The sequence below is a fragment of the Puma concolor genome, chromosome A1 (assembly GCF_028749965.1).
Source record: "Puma concolor isolate L17-30 chromosome A1, mPumCon1.1.hap2, whole genome shotgun sequence".
NCBI classification, from domain to species: Eukaryota; Metazoa; Chordata; class Mammalia; order Carnivora; family Felidae; genus Puma; species Puma concolor.
In genome coordinates, this window is record NC_141667.1 from 231889277 (window position 1) to 231909975 (window position 20699).

Here is a 20699-nt window from a genome sequence, read left to right on the forward strand (position 1 = left end):
GAAATCATTTCCTCTAACTACATATCAGAAAGAGTGGCTGAAATCTGAGTGCAGACTACGGAATTTTATCTACCCAAATCAAGAGATAAAAAAGTTGAAAGAGGTTACAGTAAAACTGAATGAGGTTGAAACTCGCAAAAGCAGGATACACGAGGGGCAAAACTTATCCAAGAAGAAAGACATTTATTTGCCTGTTTGAGGTTCATCATTGACAAAGGAGGCATGACTAACTCAGAATGTTCACCTGACACTCATATAATTCTTGTGTCTCAATCTTGAACCCGGGAGAGTTAAGTAATCAGCTATCAGTCCTTAACCTCCGATACGGTAAGTTCAGTGAGCCCATGATGGCAATCTGCTTCCCTCGGTTCTATAAATGTCATTGTCCCACCAAGAAGCTATGCTAATAATTGTAAAACTACGAACTAAATTAAAGCCACAATATACCTTCTTTTTACATTTTAGAACCATTCTGCACATCATTTTGTGTTTATTACTGAAGGTCTTTGAAATATTTCAGAAAATCAGGTTTTCGGTTTTCAGAAGTGTGGTGGACTGGTTGATATCAACCCTATTGCTGAAAACAACTAAAAAAGACTGGATCAAATATTTTAAAATAGCCTTAAACAGAAAGCTGAACTGGAAATAAGAACACATATGGGGAAAACAAAATTGAGATGGGAACCAAAGAAGTAGATGGAATGGTGAAGTCTTGTTTCACGTTGAAGGTGTTGGCCAAATTGGTCTACGTTGAAGCTAGCTGTCATGGTGTCCTGGGTGAAGGGCCCAGGAGACAAATGCCAGGGCCCAGACTGGGAGATCTAATAAGAGCCCTCCCCAAATAAAGCGGGGGCCACAGGACACCTGGGTGGCTCAGTTGGTGAAGCACCTGACTTGGGATCGGGTCATGATCTCACAGTTCGTGGGTTCCGGCCCCACATTGGGCTCTGTGCTCACAGCTTGGAGCCTGGAACCTGCTTCGGATTCTGTGTCTCCCTCTTTCTCTGCCCCTCCCCTGCTCGCACTCTGTCCCTCTGTCTCTCTCTTAAAAAAAAAAAAAAAAAAAGCTGGGACCACAAAGAGCTATACCTTCCGTGTAAGTGTAAAGCGAAAGTCCCACCACCCTACCCCAGAGACCATAAGGAAGCCTGCCTATCTCATACTTTGGCATAGAGTAGAAGTGGAAGACATTTAACACGATCTCAGTAAAAAGACAGAAAAATGTTTTTAGTTCCCCAGCAGTCAGTACTTAGATATACCAGGCCTTGGTCCTTCTTAGTGTTTGCCACTTGAGACTCCCTCTTTCAGGGGTGATTGTGTTTGTGTTCCACTATAATTAGCTGTCCTGATCCCCTCCCTTCTTTCCGCCTAGTTATCGTGAGATCACAGGTCCCCAATTTTATACAGAACTGGTACCTCCAAGGAATGGTTCTTTGTTGTTTTCAGTGTTTTCTGACCTGTACCTCCCCCACCCCCCCAACTGTCCATTGTTCTGGACCACACCTTCCTTGCTCTCTGCAGTCTTGTTTGATGTGATGCGGAGGGCCACATTGCCCACGTAAGCTTGTCAGTTTCTTTACAATGTCTTTGGTTCTCTGCTCTCTCACGGTGCAAACGATACAACTTAACACAGGATCATTTGAGATCTTCCTCTTCAGAGGCCGCAGGGTTTCCTTCCAGGGAAGTGTACTAATTGGTCCTGGACGCAGGGCGTGTGTCCTGAATGACACGTGCTGTAAAAGCGGAACTGGATCCGTTTGCTCTTTGCGGAACACTCCTGTTCAACTCATAATCCACCTTTCGCGCTCTGAGGCAAATAAATGGAGTTGGATTCATTTCTTGGAATACGACCGCTCTCAAAAGCAGGAACGAACTCAAGTTTCCACAGGCCTCGAAAACGTTGGTCGACACTTCACTTAAATTTTGCTGCACCTTCACCCATGAGGTTATTTTCCCTTGCCTTTGCTTTCTCAAGAACCCCTGTGGACATCCTCTAAATTGGCAGATGCTGAGTATTTGCAGGGTCAACGCAGCGATCTTATCGTTTGAAAGTAGGAAAAAGCACTAGCACGATGAAAAGGGCTGGCTTCCAGCTCCATCACCAAGAACTACCTACTTCAGATCGTTGCGCGACGTTTCCCTGAGTTGCTCATTTCCCCAAGTTGTGCTCTGCTTCCCGTGATGGGGTGTGAGAACACCACGGACTGATAATCTCATCCGTATGTCAATGGGCCTCTAGTCTGTAGATTTTAAATCTTCTATGTGATGACAGGGAGGAATGCGTACAGCTGTCAGTTTCAGGACGATGCCAGTTACATTCAAGGTGTACATAAATGCGTGTGGAATTGATTTGGCAGAGAAAGTGCCGATCACACATTTAGTGTACTCACACATGTAGCCCAAAGTAGTACTCAGTGGAAGCACACCCAGGCGAATTTGACTTCCAGCCAGGTAAAATAGAGCCGAGGGTGGTATGGTAGGCAGAGTAATGGTCCCCAGAGATGTCTGTGTCCTAGTCCTCAGAACCTGTGACTACGTTTACCTTGCATGGCAAAAGGCACGCAGATACGATTAAAGATTTTGAGATGGGGAGATTATCCTGGATTATTCCGGTTGGTCCAATGTAATCACAAGGGTCCTTATAAGAGGGAGGCAGGAGGGCAGAGTCAGAGTGAAATTTGAAGATCACTTGCTGCTGTCTCTGAAGCTGACAACAGGACCCAGGACCAAAGAAAGCAGCAAGCCTCCAGAAGCTGCCAGGGAATAGATTTTTCTAGAGACTCCGCCACTACTGACTCCTTAGCTATTAACCTGGTGAGGTCCACTGCAGATCTCTAACCTCCAGAACTATGAGAGAATAAATCTGTGTTGTGTAAAGCCACTAGATTGTGGTAATTTGTTTACAACGACCAAAGGAAACTATTCCAGAAGGCATATGGAAATCCCTGCCCAGGTGGAAAGCTTCCATATTCTGTCTCATGTTCCTCCCTATCAGAAATTGGGCGCATACCAGGTGCCCAAAAGGTCTAAGCATTAATCTTTAAATGTTATGCTTTCAGAGAGTTTCATGATTCTGTTGCCTAATATGAAAAGAAATCTAAACTGTTAATTTATCCTTTGGGTCCTTGGGAAACTCATCAGTTAAACAATGCCCAGGGCACCTCGTCCATACCTAAGGAACGTGCACTTGTGGAAGGGAATAATTTATGCCTTTGTAAAGAATCAGCAGCCCAAGTTGAATCTTGCCCAGAATATCTCCTACTGCCTTTTTTTTTTTTCAGGATTTCTTATTATTTCGGGATTTCTTAGTGGCAATATTAATAAGTCCCCTTTGCTTAGGAATTTTAAAATGGCCTACGTCCTTTATTTCTGCTTAAAAGTTTTTCAATAATAAGAGCTATTTACTCATAGTACACAAAGGTTATGAGCCAGATACATGGCTCTATCAGTAATTTTTTGTTTGGCCATGAAATTTTATCAAAATTAGGAAGCTTAGGATCAAAATGCCATGAATAATTTTAAAACACAAGACACGGCTTGAATGTAGGCTCATATGTACAGTGCTAGATATTTTGATGCATTATGTTATCTAACTCATTTATTCCTCACAACAACCATAAAAGGTAGGAAATAATATCACACTCACTTTACAGGAGAGAAAAATGAAGTATAGAGGGGTTAATTGTCTAACATCACACAGTAAATTGTAGAGCCAGGATTAAAATCCAGGTATCATGACTCCAGCACTCTCCTATTTTAACTACAAAGCCCTGTTCATTGAATTTGAAGAACATAAAACCCCTTTTCCAGGTAACATTGCTCTCGGAATCTGGCCATCAGCTTCATAGTGTTGTTTAAGCGTGTACAAACATAAAACTGATGGTACGTTTCTGTGTTAGTCTGTGCCGGCTACCGCGACAAAATGCCACTGTCTGGGTGGCTAAGAAGACGGAATTTGTTTTTTCGTCACAGTTCTGGAAGCTAGGTGTCCATGATCAAGGTGCCAGCAAATTCAGTTTCTGGTGGTGGCCTCTCTTCCTGGCCTGTAAACAGCCACCTTCTCACCGCCTCTCCACATAGCCTTTCCTCCACGAATGTGGAGAGTGAAAAGAGATCTTTTGTGTCCCTTCTCTTGTAAGGATACCTGTCCTATCAGATTAAGGGCTAACCCTAATGACCTCATTTAAGTTTACTTACCTCCCTGGAGGCCCTGTCCCCAAATACAGTCACATGGAGGGTTAGGGCTTTACATATGAATTTGGTGGGGACACTATTTAGTCCATAACAATTTCTTCTTATAGCTCTTATACCAACATAAAAGCAAAGTAAATACAATGTTCCCAAGCCAGGAAAACTCATTAATTTAGTGTGATGTCTTTTTGTTCCCTAAAAACTAAATCGCTGGTATTAGGTTCAATACTAGACAAATGGAACCTGAGGTCTGGTTCTATTTTGACTCTACCTGTATTCTGACTTCAGTAACCCTATTGCCTGAGATTCTTGCTCATAGAGACACCAATGACTGTCCCAACGTGCTGGCTGGAAATCACAGGCAGGGTTGTAGGCCCATACGTCCTTCCCTACTCTCCTGGCGCACATGGGACATGTGCTTGGGCAGGACACAAGTGGATGCTTTACCACTGTGAGCCTGTGCTCCAGGAGAGGGAGGCTGCCCTCCCCTATCACCCCCTATCCTGAGGGGTGGGAGCACCTGGTCCCAACTAACCCACAGCCAATTCTGCCAGGACTGTCACTCAGCTCTGACAGGACCCAGATCTCACACTCAAATTGGGGAATGGAGAAGAGTTTAAAAGGGGACTATTTACAGAGGAGTGGGTAGGCTTTAGGGAAACCAAAAGCAATCTTGCAGCCATACCTCAACACTACGAATCGAATCGGGAGGAGGTTTTACCACCCCCACGCCTAAAGGGGCAAGGCCAGGGAACTGTTACTGGGACCACCCACACGGAGGGGCTGCATGGGGAAAGACTGTCCAGCAGGAGCAGACGCCTTGGATAGAGGGGGATCCCAGAGCCATGGTGGCCCAGCAGGAAGGGGAGCAGAAGTCAAATGGCTCACGCTCCTCCATGTCCAGACTCCTGCAGGTGTCTCCAGTTGGCCAACCCAGACTGGAAGCCAGAGGGCCAGTGAACCTCCCGCATCACGCAGAAGGGTGGAGAGCAGATCTGAGAGACAAAGGGAAAACATCCAGTGTACTTGTCCACAACCTGGACAGAGCCTCTGAGGTTATCGTGCTGACGATCCCATCTGTCTATCCACAAACACTTGGCTGGTTCATGATAATGAAATCAATTAGGTGACCAAAGCAATGCTAATAGTATAATATGGCAACACTTATATCAGTGTGGTCTTTTGGGTTTTTTTTTTTTTTTTAATGTTTTTATTTTTGAGAGAGAGAGAGAGAGAGAGACCGAGTGCTAGTGAGGGAGGAATTGAGAGCGAGGGAGACACAGAATCCGAAGCAGGTTCCAGGCCCTGAGCTGCCAGCATAGAACCCAATGCGGGGCTTGAACTCGTGAACCATGCGATCATGACCTGAGGTGAAGTCGGACGCTCAACAGACGGAACCACCCAGACGCCCCTTGGTGTGGTCTTTTGAAGGCAAGGTTAATATTATGGCATTATTGAAATCTACTTTAAATGGACATCTAATCCAATTATGGCTGGAATTAGAACCTGAAACTATCTGAAAGTCATTTGCAAGCCGGCAGATAAAGAAAGACGTTCAGACTCTGGAAGGGAAAACAGTCATAAGGGAAACAGCTTATTCACTCCATTTTGACGAATAAATCAAGGTTACTGTTACTGCTTCCACTCTGCCTTCAATGCGGGTTACATAAACACATACAAAGTTTATTTTCCTAGTGTGCCATGACGTCATTTGGCCTTTGCTAGGCACAAAGGCGCCACCTGTGAACCAGCTGTCTCCAGTCTTTCCTGACTCAGTGATAAAGTAGCACATCATCTGCCCCAAACTGTTGTCTTCACATCAGATCAAAGCTTTAATTTATTAAGTTGTGAAAGTGGCTTTCACTGGTTGCTCTTCTCTGAAAAAGGGAAGTTTGACTTTGATAGCTGGTCTGAGAATATGATGATGGCTGTCACTTTGACATGGGTGACTCCTTGGTGCCAACACGATCATAGACACAAAGGTGACAGCTGGTCGCCAAAATGCTGAGATTACTTTCTATCATATTATCTAAGAGAACACTCAAAAACTTACCACAGAGAACTCCCAAACGATGACCAGGGATCTGTACGCTAGGATGTGGCGTGTTATGGAAGGTTCCTGACTGCCACGGGCATTAAAGATACCCGGAAGCGTGGGAGGACATGGAAACCAATCAAGTTGCTCCTCCGTGTGGTTTGTCCTGTGCGGGCAAGGATGTGTCCCCTCCTCGGTGAAGCCCACAGATGGCAGGAGGGTTTCTTTGCTTCTTCTACCTGGGTCTGTGCTGCAACCACACTGCCTTGGTCTGCGGCGAAGCCAAAAGTGTGTTTGATGGTACAGGACTCGAGGCTCTCTTTGTCTCTCTTTTTGCTAAGGTGAAATGTGAAGTAGGAGCCCCAGAGACTCAGTCCCTCATTTTATACCCTCCTTAAAAGTATTCACTGAGCCCGAATTGCAGGCCAGGCTGTGTCGTCTGAGCTGGAATACCCCCAACAAATGGTAGTAATGAGATGTGCAAGTTTTATCTAATCCAAGGCAGATAATGTTGCCGGGAGATTAGAGGCAGAATTCTTTCTTGATTAAGACAGATAACTCTGTCTCCTGATGATCCAGATATCCAGAGTGGGTAAGGACCAAAGGGGAAAGCTGTATGCAAACTACCCAGCATGCCTGAAGAGTCGCAGAAAGAGGGAGCACAGGGCCCACAGGCGAAGGGAGACCAAAGCTGTCACAGTGGGCGACAGCCTTGAAGGTGATCGGTGGACAGCAGGCTATCTCCTCTGCCCTGTTTATCTCACCACACCACAGGTTATAAAAACCTGAAAGGAGCCCAACAGTTGACGGAAGACAGGGAGCAGCTGGTCTGTCCAGAGTAGGTGATGACAGCAGAGCGGAAGAGAGCAGGATCCTCCCGTGCCCACCTTCCCGCTGTCACATTGGCCTTGGCCAATGAATCAGACCCACCGTGTGCCGCCACAAGGACCTTTTGTTACAAAGAACAATAAAAAACAAAATTCTTCTCGGCTTACTCTTAGAAAGTACTTGTATGCATTACCTTTTGAAATTCATAATGCCTTTAGGATCTGGAAATCAGAGCGTCTTCAGATCATACACTGCAGGAATACGTGAAAAAAAGAAACCTTTCACATCGACTAAAAAGTTAAAGCGCAGGGTGAGGAGAGCAGCCTCTTGAGCAGAAGAATCGGGATGGTCAATCCTGTGTCAACCTTTCTTGACTCAACCACAGGTTAATGCGATTCAACAAATATTTGTTGAGCATGAGCTCCGGCCGGGCTCTGTAAAGGGCACAAAGATGGAATGGGGGGCTACAGATGTATAGAGAATTAGAGAAACAGGAGAAAGAAGGGAGAAAAGAGGGAAGGAGGGATGGAGAGAGAGTTGGGAATTGCTTTAGAGATGGTTGTTAGTATTGTCCTTTCATTTCCACCAAAGTAACACTTTTAATTTAAAAAGTTAAAGTCCCGCAACCCACCCACCCGAGATGACCAATATAATAACTGATCTAACACAGAATCATTGTCTTAATGTCTAATCTGAGCCAGTTCATCCTACTTCTCTTGCTTCATTTAATCTCCTCTAAAAACTAAGTGAAAGGGTGAAAAGGGCAAGTAACCAAAATAACCAATACTAGAGAATTTTTTGGATAAATTCAAGTGTTATTATGCAGTGAAATACCACGTGGGGATTTTGTTACCGAATATGAACAGTAGGCAAGATGTCTATGATATAGTACGTGAGGAAGGCAGGTTACAAAGGGTTGCCCTTTATGATGCTAGAGCATTCCAGCTTTTTCCAGTTTCTTAAAGAAGTCATAATGCCTCCACCACAGGGCCCTTGCATACACAGTTTCTTCTTCCTAAAATGCTCTCCTATGACCCCTTCATCTGGTTTTTCATTTTTATGTCTCAAATCAAAGACCACTCCCTCTCAGCATTTGTTAAAGCTTATGCATGTTGTTTCAGTAGTAATCTGTGCCCTAGATGATAAAGTCTATAAAGATAGAATTTGTCAGCTTTTGCTCACCATTGCATCTCCAGAATCTGGAACATAATAGAAATGTAATAAATATTTTTTGAATGAGCCAAAGTTAATTTTCACATCCAGAAAAAAAATATATTACCGTAAAACTGTCTTTTTGCAGAGTTTTCCTATGTTTCTGAATCCATGAATGAAAGCCAAGTATATTTCAAGTTGATTAAATTCAGTATGACAAAATTTTCCAGACTGATAGAGCAGATAATTCATTTTAATTAGAAAACCTTGAAGTCTTGAAATTAAGTTCTTTTCATAATGGAGCATAAATGTGGAAGCAGGACCTACTGGGAATATTTAGTAATGGAATGTTTAGTAATACAGGCCCTATATTTAGACAGTAGAATCGTAACATTTTCAAGTTCAAACTCCTTCATTTCATTGCAAAGCTGAAGCCCAGAGGCACCCAGTGAATCACCCAAGGTTGCATAGTGAAGGGTATTCCACCTAACCATAAAGGAGAATAACTCCCAGTTCCAGTTGTGAAATCAGAAGAAACTCAGAGGAACAAAACAGGAGGGTAAAATAACGAAAAGAAATTCTAGATACAGGGAAATGTCTGAAAATGTTCAGTAGACTAGTATACAGGTCTCTAGCTTAATTTCTTCTCCGTATAAAGAATGCCTTTTTGAAAAAGAAAAATCTGTGTGTGTGTGTGTGTGTGTGTGTGTTTCCGGATGTGGGATGATCTAAGTGGCACCATCGAGAGCCCAGTGCCTTCTGGCATCTAGCAACAATGGCTGGCACAATATAGTTGCTCAAAATATTTTTCAAAGGAGTAATGAGAGAATGAATGAATGAATGAGTGGGCATCTCATCCTTAGACTCCCCCAATTCCCCCACTTGCTTGCTCATGTCTGAAGATCGCGTATCGGTGAATGGTAGCACCCTGCAGTAGCCTGAATGATGCTCTCCTTCCAAAAGATATCCATGTCCTAATTCCTGGAACCTGTGAATGTTACCTGATATGGCAAGAATGGGATTTTGCAGATGTGACAAATCATGGGGAGATTATCTTGAATTATGTAGGTGGGCTCTCGATGCAATCACATGTACCCTTATGAGAGGGAGGCAGAGACATGGATATTTGACCTACAGGCAGAAGAGAAGTCAGTGTGACCAAAGAGGCAGAAATTGGAGTGGTGTGGTCACAAACCAAGGAATACAGCAGCCAGCAAAAGCTGGAAGAGGCAAAAAATGGATTGCTCCCCTCTGGAGGAAGCATTGTCCTGCCAGCACCTTGATTTTCACCCAACGATATTGAGTTCAGCTTTTTGGCCTCCAGGACCGTAAGTGTATAAATTTCAGTTGTTTTATGCCACCGAGTTTGTGGTCATTTATTACAGCAACCACAAGTACACATTTTGGTCCTGGGAAGTGAGATGCTGCTGGAATACATAGCCAAAAATGTGGAAATGGCTTTGGACTGGGTAATGGATAGAAGCTGGAAGAATTTTGACACGCAAGATAGAAAAAGCTTACATTATCTTAAAACAGTCTGTTGGTAGAAATGGATGTTCAAGGTGCTGCTGGTGAGGACTCAGGAGAAAGTAAGGAGTGTGGGAGAGAAAGACTATGTCATGTTAGAGAATACATACGTTACTGTAAACATAATGTTGGCAGAAACTTGAGCTTTAAAGGCCCCGCTGGTGAGGACTCCGAAGGAAATGAAGAAAATATTTTTGGAAACGGAAGGAAAGAAGATCCTTGATCTGTAATGGCAGAAAGTCTGGCTGAATTATGTCCTGTAGTTTAGTTACATGGAAAGCAGAACTTAGTAAGCAATGAACTTGGATATTGGGCTGAAATTTCCAAGCAAAGTATTGAATATGCAACCTGGTTTCTTCTTGTAACTTGTAATAACATTTGAGAGGAAAGAGAAATTGAGAGGAAAACTGCTAAGCAAAACCAAAACTGGACTTGATGCATTTGGGAGATTTTTATCCAATCCAAACTGTAAAGGATGCCCAAATTAGGAGATTGACTCTGAGGAAAGAAAGCCATGAAGAGAAAACCAAGGGTGTAGCCAGAATAGTCTTTGGCTAGTGCCATGGACTATTCCATGGCATGGACTTTCCATGGATGGAAAGGTCAGAGTATTCCCTCGCACAAAGGGTCCCTTGAAGAAATTAAGTGTATGATTCGTGGATCCCCTCAACCCTGGAGCAGAAACCAGGGGTAGAGATGAGATCATCAGGAAGGATCTATGGAGGAGCATCTTGTCCAACGGCATGAGTCCCCTTGATATACAGCGGAGACTCAGAATTTTTAGATTACACAAGCAGAAATGATGCCTGTTTGACCCCAAGGGACAGAAGCAGGACACAATGAAAGAAGGCTGCTGGACTCCCCAAATTCCACAGGCAGGGTAATACAGTTTTGTTAAGGCACCCCGTTTGTGATAAATTGTTGCAGCAGCCATAGGAAAGTAATACACATTAGGTGCTCAACAAGACGTTTTTGGGTTTTTTAAATTAAGTTTAGCATTAATTACATCAAAATGAAATGTCAGATGGGGAGTATTTATAATATATGTATTTTATTATGATGTATCAGGCATAAAGACTACTTATGAAAGAAACACCCATGTACCCACCAACCAGTTTAGGAAACAGAAATTGACATTACCTTTGAGTCCCCCGTGCATCTGAGAGCAGCACCCCCTTACTTTCCCGCGGAGGTAGTTACTCTGTTGAATTCAGTGTCGGTCATTCTCTTCTTCTTTATTTTTTTAGATGTGGGTGTAGCTCTGTGTTTGCTTTTTATTTTGCATGGTTTTAAGTTGTACAAAGAAAATCCTCCTATAAGTTTTGTTCTGTGACTTTTTCTATTTGCTTAACATCAAGATGCTTCGTGCAGCTGTAGTCCATTCATACTGACTGCTGCATAATGTGATATTATAAAGATATACTAGCACTTGTTAATTCTTTAAGCGACAGGTATGTAGACTGCCTCCAGCTCCAGGCTCTCCTGAACTGTGTGTGCTGCTATGAACATTGTTGTACATGCTTCTTGGTACACGGGTGTAAGAGGTTTACTAGGGTATATGCCTCAGAGTAGAACTGAGTCATGGTGCATGAGTACCTCACCCTTACCAGACGGATTGCTGTCCAAAGTGCTGGTACAAGAACTTGAAATTCATTCTCACGTAGCCGGCTTCTTCATCTTTTACCCTCCCAACATAGATTGCTTCTATAATTTATCTGATGCATAAGCATATTTGCCTTTAATCTCTCTGGTATAGGGGATACTTATGACTAACTCTGGGGTTCTTGGTCATCTTTATCTGTGCTGGTCTTCCATGCTCTTCTTGGTAGAGGTGAAAGAGCTCAGGTATTCAATGACTAGGCTCTGGAACCAAAACGTCTGGGCTCAACGCCCAGCTGCGCCACTTACTAGCCGTGTGACTTTGAGAGGGTCACTTAATCTCTCTGTGCCTCGGTTACCCCAAGTGTAAGCTGGGGGAAACAGCAGCACTCACTTCAAAGAGATGTTGTAAGGATGAAATAAGTCGATGTGTGAAACACTTAGAAGAGCGCCAAGCAGACTAAGCTCTACGTAGGTGGTTGGCAGGTTGCTGTTGTTCACACCACCGTTCTCCCAGAGAACAAACATACGCAAAAAGTCAAACACTCTCAGCAGGTTACTGCCTCCCACCGAACAGAAGTGGTCAGATTCAAGCACTCACGTTTTCATGTCAGCAAATCGAAAACTCTTTCCCTGTGCCTACCCTTTGCTCCCGTGTGACAGCAGATCCTCCTGTCAAATTAGACCCTCCCACGGAGCTCCGGATTCCATCCTGCTTCCCCAGAACTTCCAATGCAGTCATCTTACTAATCTCACTGTCCATGTGACCGTTCTCATCACACACGTGGACATTCCCTGGAATCTTCTTCTCTTAAAATGCAAACTACCTAGTCTCCACGTCCCCCCAACCTTAAGCTACTTCCCCTTGTCTTTAACTCATAAAAAGAATTAACTGTAGGCCAAAAAAAAAAAATTGTTCATAATTGCTCTCTGCAATCTCTGTATCTTCCCCCATGCTGCAGCATTCACTGGGAGTGGTCTCATCAAGGTCACGTCTATGCTGTTGAATCCCACAGACGTCTCCATCCTCTCCTAATGGCCCTCTTGGATGTGACACCTGCTCCTTGAAATGCTCTTTACTTGGCCTCCATTACACGTCATTGGCGTCCCTCCCACCTTATTGACTGTCCTGCTCAGGGTGACCCTGCTCTCTTCTCTTCCTACATTCTCTCCCTAGATGATTCTGTGTAGTCTTGTGTTTTTCAAAACTTTTCACATGCTGATGAGCACTGGAATCTCCAGTCCTGACTCCTCTGTTGAGTTCCAGACTCACTAACGTCAACTATTTATCGGACGTCATCTGGATGTCTAATAACAATGATGACAGCCAAGCGACAGTCACGCAGGCTTGCTTTCTTTTTTTAGACATGACAAACTTGCTCCCACCTTAGAGCCTTCACATTTTCTGTTCCCTCTGCCTAGAATACCCTATGAATACCCCTTGCATTCCTGACCTCTCCTAGTCATTTGGATCTTTGCTCAAACATCGCCTTCTCATCAGACCCTCTCTGATCACTCCCATCCAAAGTAGCCCCTCGATCTATCACGGTATCCTGTTCTTAGTGCCTTTAAACATTTGTCATTATTAGAAATCATCTCGTTTCTTCATTTGTTTACTGCTTTAGGTTGATTCTCCTTGCACCCACCTCTACTCCCACTAGGAAAGTGCCTTTTAGGGGAAAGCATGTGCTGTGAGACAGCATGAGATACAAAGCCTTCACTTTCCACAGATAGGAGGAAGACACATTTTACAGGTGACAAGTTTATATAATGCTTGGGAACATAAAACAATGTGCCAGGCATTCAAAGATCCCGGGGACAGAGTGATGAGTAGGACAGATAAGGGGCATCCTGGAACATCTGGCACGTAGTAGGTGTTTAATAAACAGCTGCTGAATGAATCGATTCATTTTTGTCCATAGAAATTACAGCTGATGAACGAAAGACAACAGAAACATTCTAAAGATTCTTCCAGCGTTCTTGTATTACCAATTTCTGAGGGAAAGTACACAATTAGTGGATACGGATGTGGACACACTAAAGGTATTCGGTAACCAGGAAACTGAGAGAGTACTGACACGTATATACCTGTGCATGTTATCACTTTGTGCTATGGTTCTGTGTTCCCATTCCATAAAGGGTGTGTTTGCACCTGAATTTCTGATTTCGCTGTAAGATATAAAAATTCTACAGAGACAACTTGCTTTAGTTCTATCAGAAGTGACTTAATAGCAAAAATAGCATTCCAGTTATCCCTTGATGTTGGCATCCCTAGGATGAAAAGAACTATCTGGAAGTGAATTCCTATGAAAAAGGCAGAAGAGATGTGAATAGGACTGTATCTGTCCTGGGAAGTTCAGATTCAAAATGTGTTTCTTAAGGTAGGAACTGTATGGGAATCCGTCCCAAAATAACATCTCCATTTGTTATAGAAGATAGAAAATGGTTTCATAGACTTTGTATAAATAGATCTTCAATATCTGATGGCTTTCTCTTACAAGGATAGCTTTTTATTAACTTTGCTCCCTGAGAGCTGTGTTTTCTGAGCCACCAACTTTTTCCCCGGGCTTCATTAATTCTTTCTCCCCTTACCCCTCCCACTTTAGGTCAGACTAATGGATACACTGGAGAAATGAGTAACTGAGGCAAACATCTTTTATTTGTGGTTAGGCTGACATAGTTCCAAAAAGTAAACACAATCAATGAAACACCAACAAGTACCAGAGGAGGTACTCTGGCATCAGTAGAAGGCACTGAAAGCTTGACGTGGATCTTCATGTACAGACGCCTGTTCAATCCTGTCAAATGAATGTGCCATATTGGGAGTATGACAATTGGGAGGCCAGAGCAGGAAGAACCAAAGCCTCTTTTCCACTGGGTCAGGCAGCCAGGCTCCCCAGGGGGTACTGATCACAGATAACAGGAAGGTGACTGTGACGATAGCAAGGACAGCCATCCCAGCTCTGACAACGATGCTGATGTCACCACCAGTCTGACAGGATCTATAGACCCTTGGGGTGCTTCTCAAACATCCGCTCGTCCCCAATCCAGTCCACCACATCCACTTTCACAAAAATGAATCTAATGCATTCGGTCACCACCGAAAACACACCAGTTCTGGTTTTTGCTAATTTGGAAACCAGCAAAAAATACTATTGCATCATTTTGGAAATGAGTCCAAGCTAAGCTACAAGAAAATGTATTGTTAAAAAACACACATGGGTACTTTTAGTGGTATGGCTTTAAAACCCTGTGCTTGGCCATAAAAAGCCTTACAAGCAAAGTTAATGAATAGCAATTTTTTTTTTTTAAAAAAGAGGAAAGTATTTTACTAGACCGAAATTAGTTTAAGACATATCAAAATCAAATTTTATGCAAATGCCCTTAAAAAAAACTGAATTACATAATTAAAATGTTAACATACAGAGTACTTTTTACAAATTAATAATGAATGTGTTAAATTACTAGATACTAAAGATATGATTTGAAAACTAGAGCTGTTTCAAAATACTATATTCAAATCTCATTTTGTAAGAACCCAGGGAAATTACTAAATCACCATGCTGCCTTTCCACTAGGGTTTCACGGTACATTGGGGGGTCTATTATGAGCCAGGAGAGAGTCGTTAAGTAACATTCAAAGAAAAATAAGAGTAAAACATCAGGTACAAATTAATTTAATTCACTTCCTGAGACTTCCACAGAACTCACAGACTTGAATAAAGCCCGACAACATTGTTTTTAAATATGGAGAACACTATTTTCTGGCGGAATCCAGCACACTTTTGTGTTACAAGTAGGTCATAAAGATAGGGCTTCGGGGAGAAATAGAACAGAGATGAACCTCTAAAGAAAGAAATAGAAAGCTCTAGCAGAAGACTTCTTATTCTCTTTTTATGAGGCACCAACAGAAAAACAGATAAAACATAACAACCCTGATTATAGACTACGGGGGACTTCGTATCTCGACTTATGATGTTTGATGAATATTTAATACAGCATTATTCCTACTGAATAACCAGAAAATAATTTTCATCATTAATAATATGGTTAAAAAGTTCACATCATGGTAATACCCATGTCAACGGATGTTGCCTCTTCTATATATATATATATATATATATATACACTAGAATATATATATTCTATATATATATATATATATATATATACACACACACACTGTAGAGTGGGTGTGTGTGTGTGTATATATATATATATACACACACACAGTCATGTCTTACCAGTCTCATGCCCATCTGACACTTTATAATGAAGAGAGAAAACAGGAAGGAGACTTCTGGTACCATTTATTTTTCTGTGACAGTAATAAAGCTGCTGTATCACAGCTTGAAAAATACACAGTAATCACTGTATATTACAATAACCGCATAATGCAAAAAGCAAGTGATTTTTCCCAGAAAAAAAAAAATCTGTTTCCCCTACGACTCTGTTTCTTCCCCCCCCCCCTTCAAAAAATACCATATACATAATTTCCACCTAAAGTCAGAGTCTCCCAATGCCATGTGGCACATGGAAGCAATGTGGTCAGAGCTCGCAGGACGACGCCAGCCTCCACTCCGGTCTCGTAACCAAACTGTGCTCATAGGCCAGCACGCTTTATAACTCTTCCTTAAAGCCTTTCTGTGTCTCCTGCCTGGCTTTGTCTTCCTCACCGGGTGCCAACCACGTGAAATATACCTTTACCGGATCGATGTTCCAGTGTTTATGAAAAGATATGGGAATTTGGTGAGAAAGGTAGTCCCTAGGATAATCCACGGGCCGGGCCTGCGAGAAGAGGAACAGAGGTTTATGCTCTCTTAGCACCGAAAACAATTTTGCTTCAGAATAGCATTTGAATTCATGAAGTGACTGCTTTTCTTCAATATTTGATATTGGCTATGAGAATCTAAAAGCAAGCAAGAAAATCTTTTCCACCACCCTCCCTCTGACTCCAGGCTCCCTGCTTTTGTATCTCCGATTACTTAAATATTCCAAATGCACCACTTTTTGCTTCTGTGTTCCACAGACCTCTAGGAGATCCCTCAACCATGATAAATATAAAAAGCTTTCCTTGGTAAGTCATTTGAGTCACTATTATAACGTGCAAAAAAAGGCAGAAAAACTATTTCCCAGGCCTCTCGAAAGAAATTCTGGCCATATGTGGTGTGTGTGTGTGTGTGTGTGTGTGTGTGTGGTAGGACAGGGTGAAGAGTTCTCAGGGTTCCCCTGGCCTGTCCACTGACCTGATGTGTAATTAGGCGTAAGTCTCTCAGAGTAGGAAAATGTGGAGCTCATCAGGGAATCAGGGAGAAGGATAAAGTATCTCAATGCTCTCTTCCTATCTAGATGTCTCGTCTGACTGCAGAAATGTGAAGAGACACATTGAATAACTGGAAACAGTTTGCAAGAGAGCCAAAAAAACTTTGTGCCTTGTCATCGTTAAAATATCCTCTAGAACTTGACAAAATGATGTTTAAGCAGAATCAGACATAGCCTAGAATGACTGAGGTTGAAGTAACCTAGCAGCTATGGAGGGAAACTGAAACCAGATACTATTTCGTTTACTCTAAACAAAGTATCCACCTGCTCTCAAGGCTTGTTTACAGATTTATATCGCCCATCTGTGTTATACAGTCACTCACTGGGTTATCAATACTGAAACAGTCTTGGCTTTATTAAACCCAGATAGGATACACTTTTAAAATGTTTCACTTTTTTATTTTTGAGAGAGCACAGCAAGAGGGGTGGGGTAGAGGCTGCGGGGGTGCGGGGGGCGGGCAGAGGATCTGAAGCAGGCTCTGCACTGACAGCAGAGAGTCTCATGCTGGGCTCCAGCTCACGGACTGTGAGATCATGACCTGAGCCAAAGTCAGATACTCAACCAACTAAGCCACCTAGAGGTGCTCCTAAGATACATTTTAAAAACAAGTCTTCTCTAGGCTAAAATTTTATTATATTCTGTTTAAAATGCCTGATATGAATACTTAAATAAACTCTCTTAAATGGTTTACAGAATACCCTCATTAAATTTTATCTCACTCATTCAACCCTTGAGACAACCTTGTGAGATGATCAGGGATTTGTCACCAATTTATAGATGAGAAAACAGAGCTCACAGAGATTGTAACTTTCTTAGGGTAACTTGACAAGCCAGGAATGGAACGGGGGTGAGAGCAGGTCCCCGGCTCAGATCCTAGTCCAGCGTCCTCCCAGGGCAGTGCGGCTGGTCCTCATTCCGTTGTGCCACAGGCTGGGCACATCAACAGTGCCTTTACTGCCCTGGCCTCCTTGGGAGGCTTTATCCAGGAATGGCACAAATATTCCACTCACATGAGGGTTCAAACAATAGTATCTGCAAAGAAGCCTTCAAAATAATGTGAAGGGGGAGGGGCGCCTGGGTGGCTAAGTCGGTTGAGCGTCTGACTTCAGCTCAGGTCACGATCTCGCGGTCCGTGAGTTCGAGCCCCGTGTCGGGCTCTGGGCTGATGACTCAGAGCCTGGAGCCTGTTTCCGATTCTGTGTCTCCTCTCTATCTGCCCCTCCCCCGTTCATGCTCTGTCTCTCTCTGTCTCAAAAATAAATAAACGTTAAAAAAAACCAAAATAATGTAGGGGGAGAACTTCGATACCAGCCATTTATTGTGCTTTAAAAATTCTAAGTGCTCATGGGGTTAAAAATCTAAGAAGGAAATTTTAAAGGAAGAGGGAAAACAAAGACAAATATACATACTGGAATAAAGTCTAACAGAGGTGAGAAAGTTTTGAATATTAGCTGAGGGGATTCATATATGATGTTTACTTGCAAGGCCTTCTGAGAGTTTACTGGCGTGGAAGAAAACTCAGGAAAAACATACTCTCAGTTCAACTCTCAGATAACTCCACAGTTGTTGATGGTCCCAGAAGAAAGAAAGAAAAACAGTGGAAACAACTCTTGGCTCGTTTTTCACATTTAAAAATGAACTGTTAGAGACACAAATGCATCTCATAGGAAAAAAATTAATCCATAATATCTTTCCCTGTATTCATGCAGATTTCAGAAGTGATTGCATTTGTATCTTAGGGGCCATGGATACGAGTGAAGTGCTGGCTTACAAAGTTATTAGAATGGGCTAATCATTTCTGGAAAATGCAGTTATGAAAAACAACAAAACAAAACTAGAAAAGTGAAAAGAGGCATCTGTAACACCAAGAAGTCTAGATGGACTCTGAGAATCACATCTCGTTGCTCAAAATGCCAAAAGGAAGTACCACACAGTCAGGGCCAGGAGTGTGGGAGGAGGCCTTAAGAACAGACGTGGAGCATGATGGGAAGCTAGCTGTGCACAGGGAGAGAGATGGCTTAAACTGCATGAGAAGGACAAACTTGGGGTGAAATCAAAATTTAATCTGTAAATATTAGAGCACACTGAACACCAATAAATGGAGATTAAAATTGTATTTCTTCAAACACATTTTTATGGCTATATTGACATATGATTTACGTATCATACAATTCACGCACAGTAACAGTAGCTTGAAAATTTTTAGTAAACGTCCATATTTAGGCAACCACAAATCCAGTTTTAGAAGGCTACAATCATTCTCCCAAATTCCCTGGCATTCATTTTAAGTCAATCCTCACCCCTACTGGCAGCCGCAAGAAACCACTGATCTGCTTTTTCTTTATAGTACTGCCTTTTCTAGAAATTTCTTATCAGTGGAATCATATACCACGAATGTTTTGTGGCTGGCTTCCTTCACTTAGCACTGCTGCATGTATCATAGGTCGTTACTTTTATTGTGAGCAATATTACATTGCGTGGATATACCACACAAACAACACACAGTGATTATCACACAGCTTTCAAGGGTCAGGAGTCTGGGCACAGCTTAGCTGGGACCTCTGCTTCACGGTCTGTCACAAGATTGTAATCAGGATGTCAGCCCAGGCTCTACGATCTCATCGGAAGCCTCGACTAGGAGAAGATCCACTTCCAAGCTCACTCTGGGGTTACTAGTAACGTTCAGTTCCTTCTGGACCAGTGACCTGAGGGCCTCACTGCCACGCCCAGCCCCCTGCAGCTTGCTTCAACAAAACTTGCAAGCCAAGAAGGAAGTAGGGAGAGTCTACAAGAAAGTTGGAGGTCACAATCCCTTGTAACTGAATTACAGAAGAGACCCCCCATCACCTTTTCCATACCCAATGGGCCCACACGCCAGAGAGGGGAATACACGGCGTATGAATGCCAGCAGGAGGGGACCAGTGAGACTATGTCAAAAATTGTCTACCACATATATGTTTAACTTTTTAAAGACCACCAAAAGGTTTCCAAAATGAGTGTATTTTATATTCCCAGTAGAGGTCCAGCTTTTCCACAGCCCCACCAACACCGGGAAGAGTCTGTCGTTCGGCTTAGGGCCATTCTAGGCGATGTGATTTTAGTCTGCATTTCCCTCATGACTAACAAGGTTGAGCATCTTTCCACGTGCTTATTAGCCATTCATGTATCTTCGTTAGTGAAATGTCTGTTCAATCACTGGCCCATCTTAAACTCAGCAGTTTATTTTCTTGTTGACTTGCGAAAGATGATTATATAATTCTGGATTCAAGTCCTTTACCAGATACGTAATTTAGAAACATTTCTCTCAGTTATGATTTTTTTCTTTCTCTTCATGATATCTTTTAAAGAGCAAAGGTTTTTTTTTTAAGTTTCATAAAGTCCAATTTATGAATTTTTCCTTCTGTGGAGCATGCTTTCGATGCCATATATCCTCGCCTAAATTAGGGTCACAAAGAATTACCCCTACGTTTTTTCCCAGCAGTTTACAGTTTTAGCTTATATTTTGTACTATGGTACATTTTGAGTTAATTTTTGCGTGAGGTATGAGGGAAAGTTCCAAGTTCATTTTTCGTGGGTGGAAATATGTAATTGGTCCAGCACGACTGGTTCCACGTCCCCACTGAAGTGCCTTGGCATCTTTGTGAAAAATTAGTTTACCATAAATGAGAGGGTTTATTTCTAGAATCTCTATCCTGTTCTTTGATATATTTTATATATATATATACATATATATATTTCATTGATATTTATATATATATTATATATAATTATATATAAAATATTTATACTACTTGCACCTTGTGTTATCATAGCTTTATAGTGAGTTATGAAATCGTTGAAGGGTAAATTCTCCAATTTTGATCTCAAGAATTGTTCTGTATTTGCATACACATTTTAGGATCAGCTTGTCAATTTTTTACAAAAGAAGACTGCTATGATTTTGATATGGATCACACTGAATTTATAGATGAATTTGGGAAATGTGGGGCAATAAAATTTCCCTGAATTTCTGTGCTCCTGTAAAAAAACCCTTATTAACCCCCAA

General features: G+C 42.3%; 1 protein-coding gene across 1 annotated transcript in view; it reads right to left on the reverse strand.

Annotated features, from left to right (window-relative positions):
• Window positions 1–13969: 13969 nt before the first annotated feature.
• The window catches only part of B3GLCT (beta 3-glucosyltransferase), a 121403-nt gene continuing 114673 nt past the window's right edge, over window positions 13970–20699 (reverse strand). Inside the window, exon 16 of the mRNA XM_086717633.1 lies at window positions 13970–16119. Coding sequence (XP_086573759.1) covers window positions 15952–16119 — 168 coding nt within the window. The 3' untranslated portion in view covers window positions 13970–15951. The remainder of the gene's footprint in view (window positions 16120–20699) is intronic.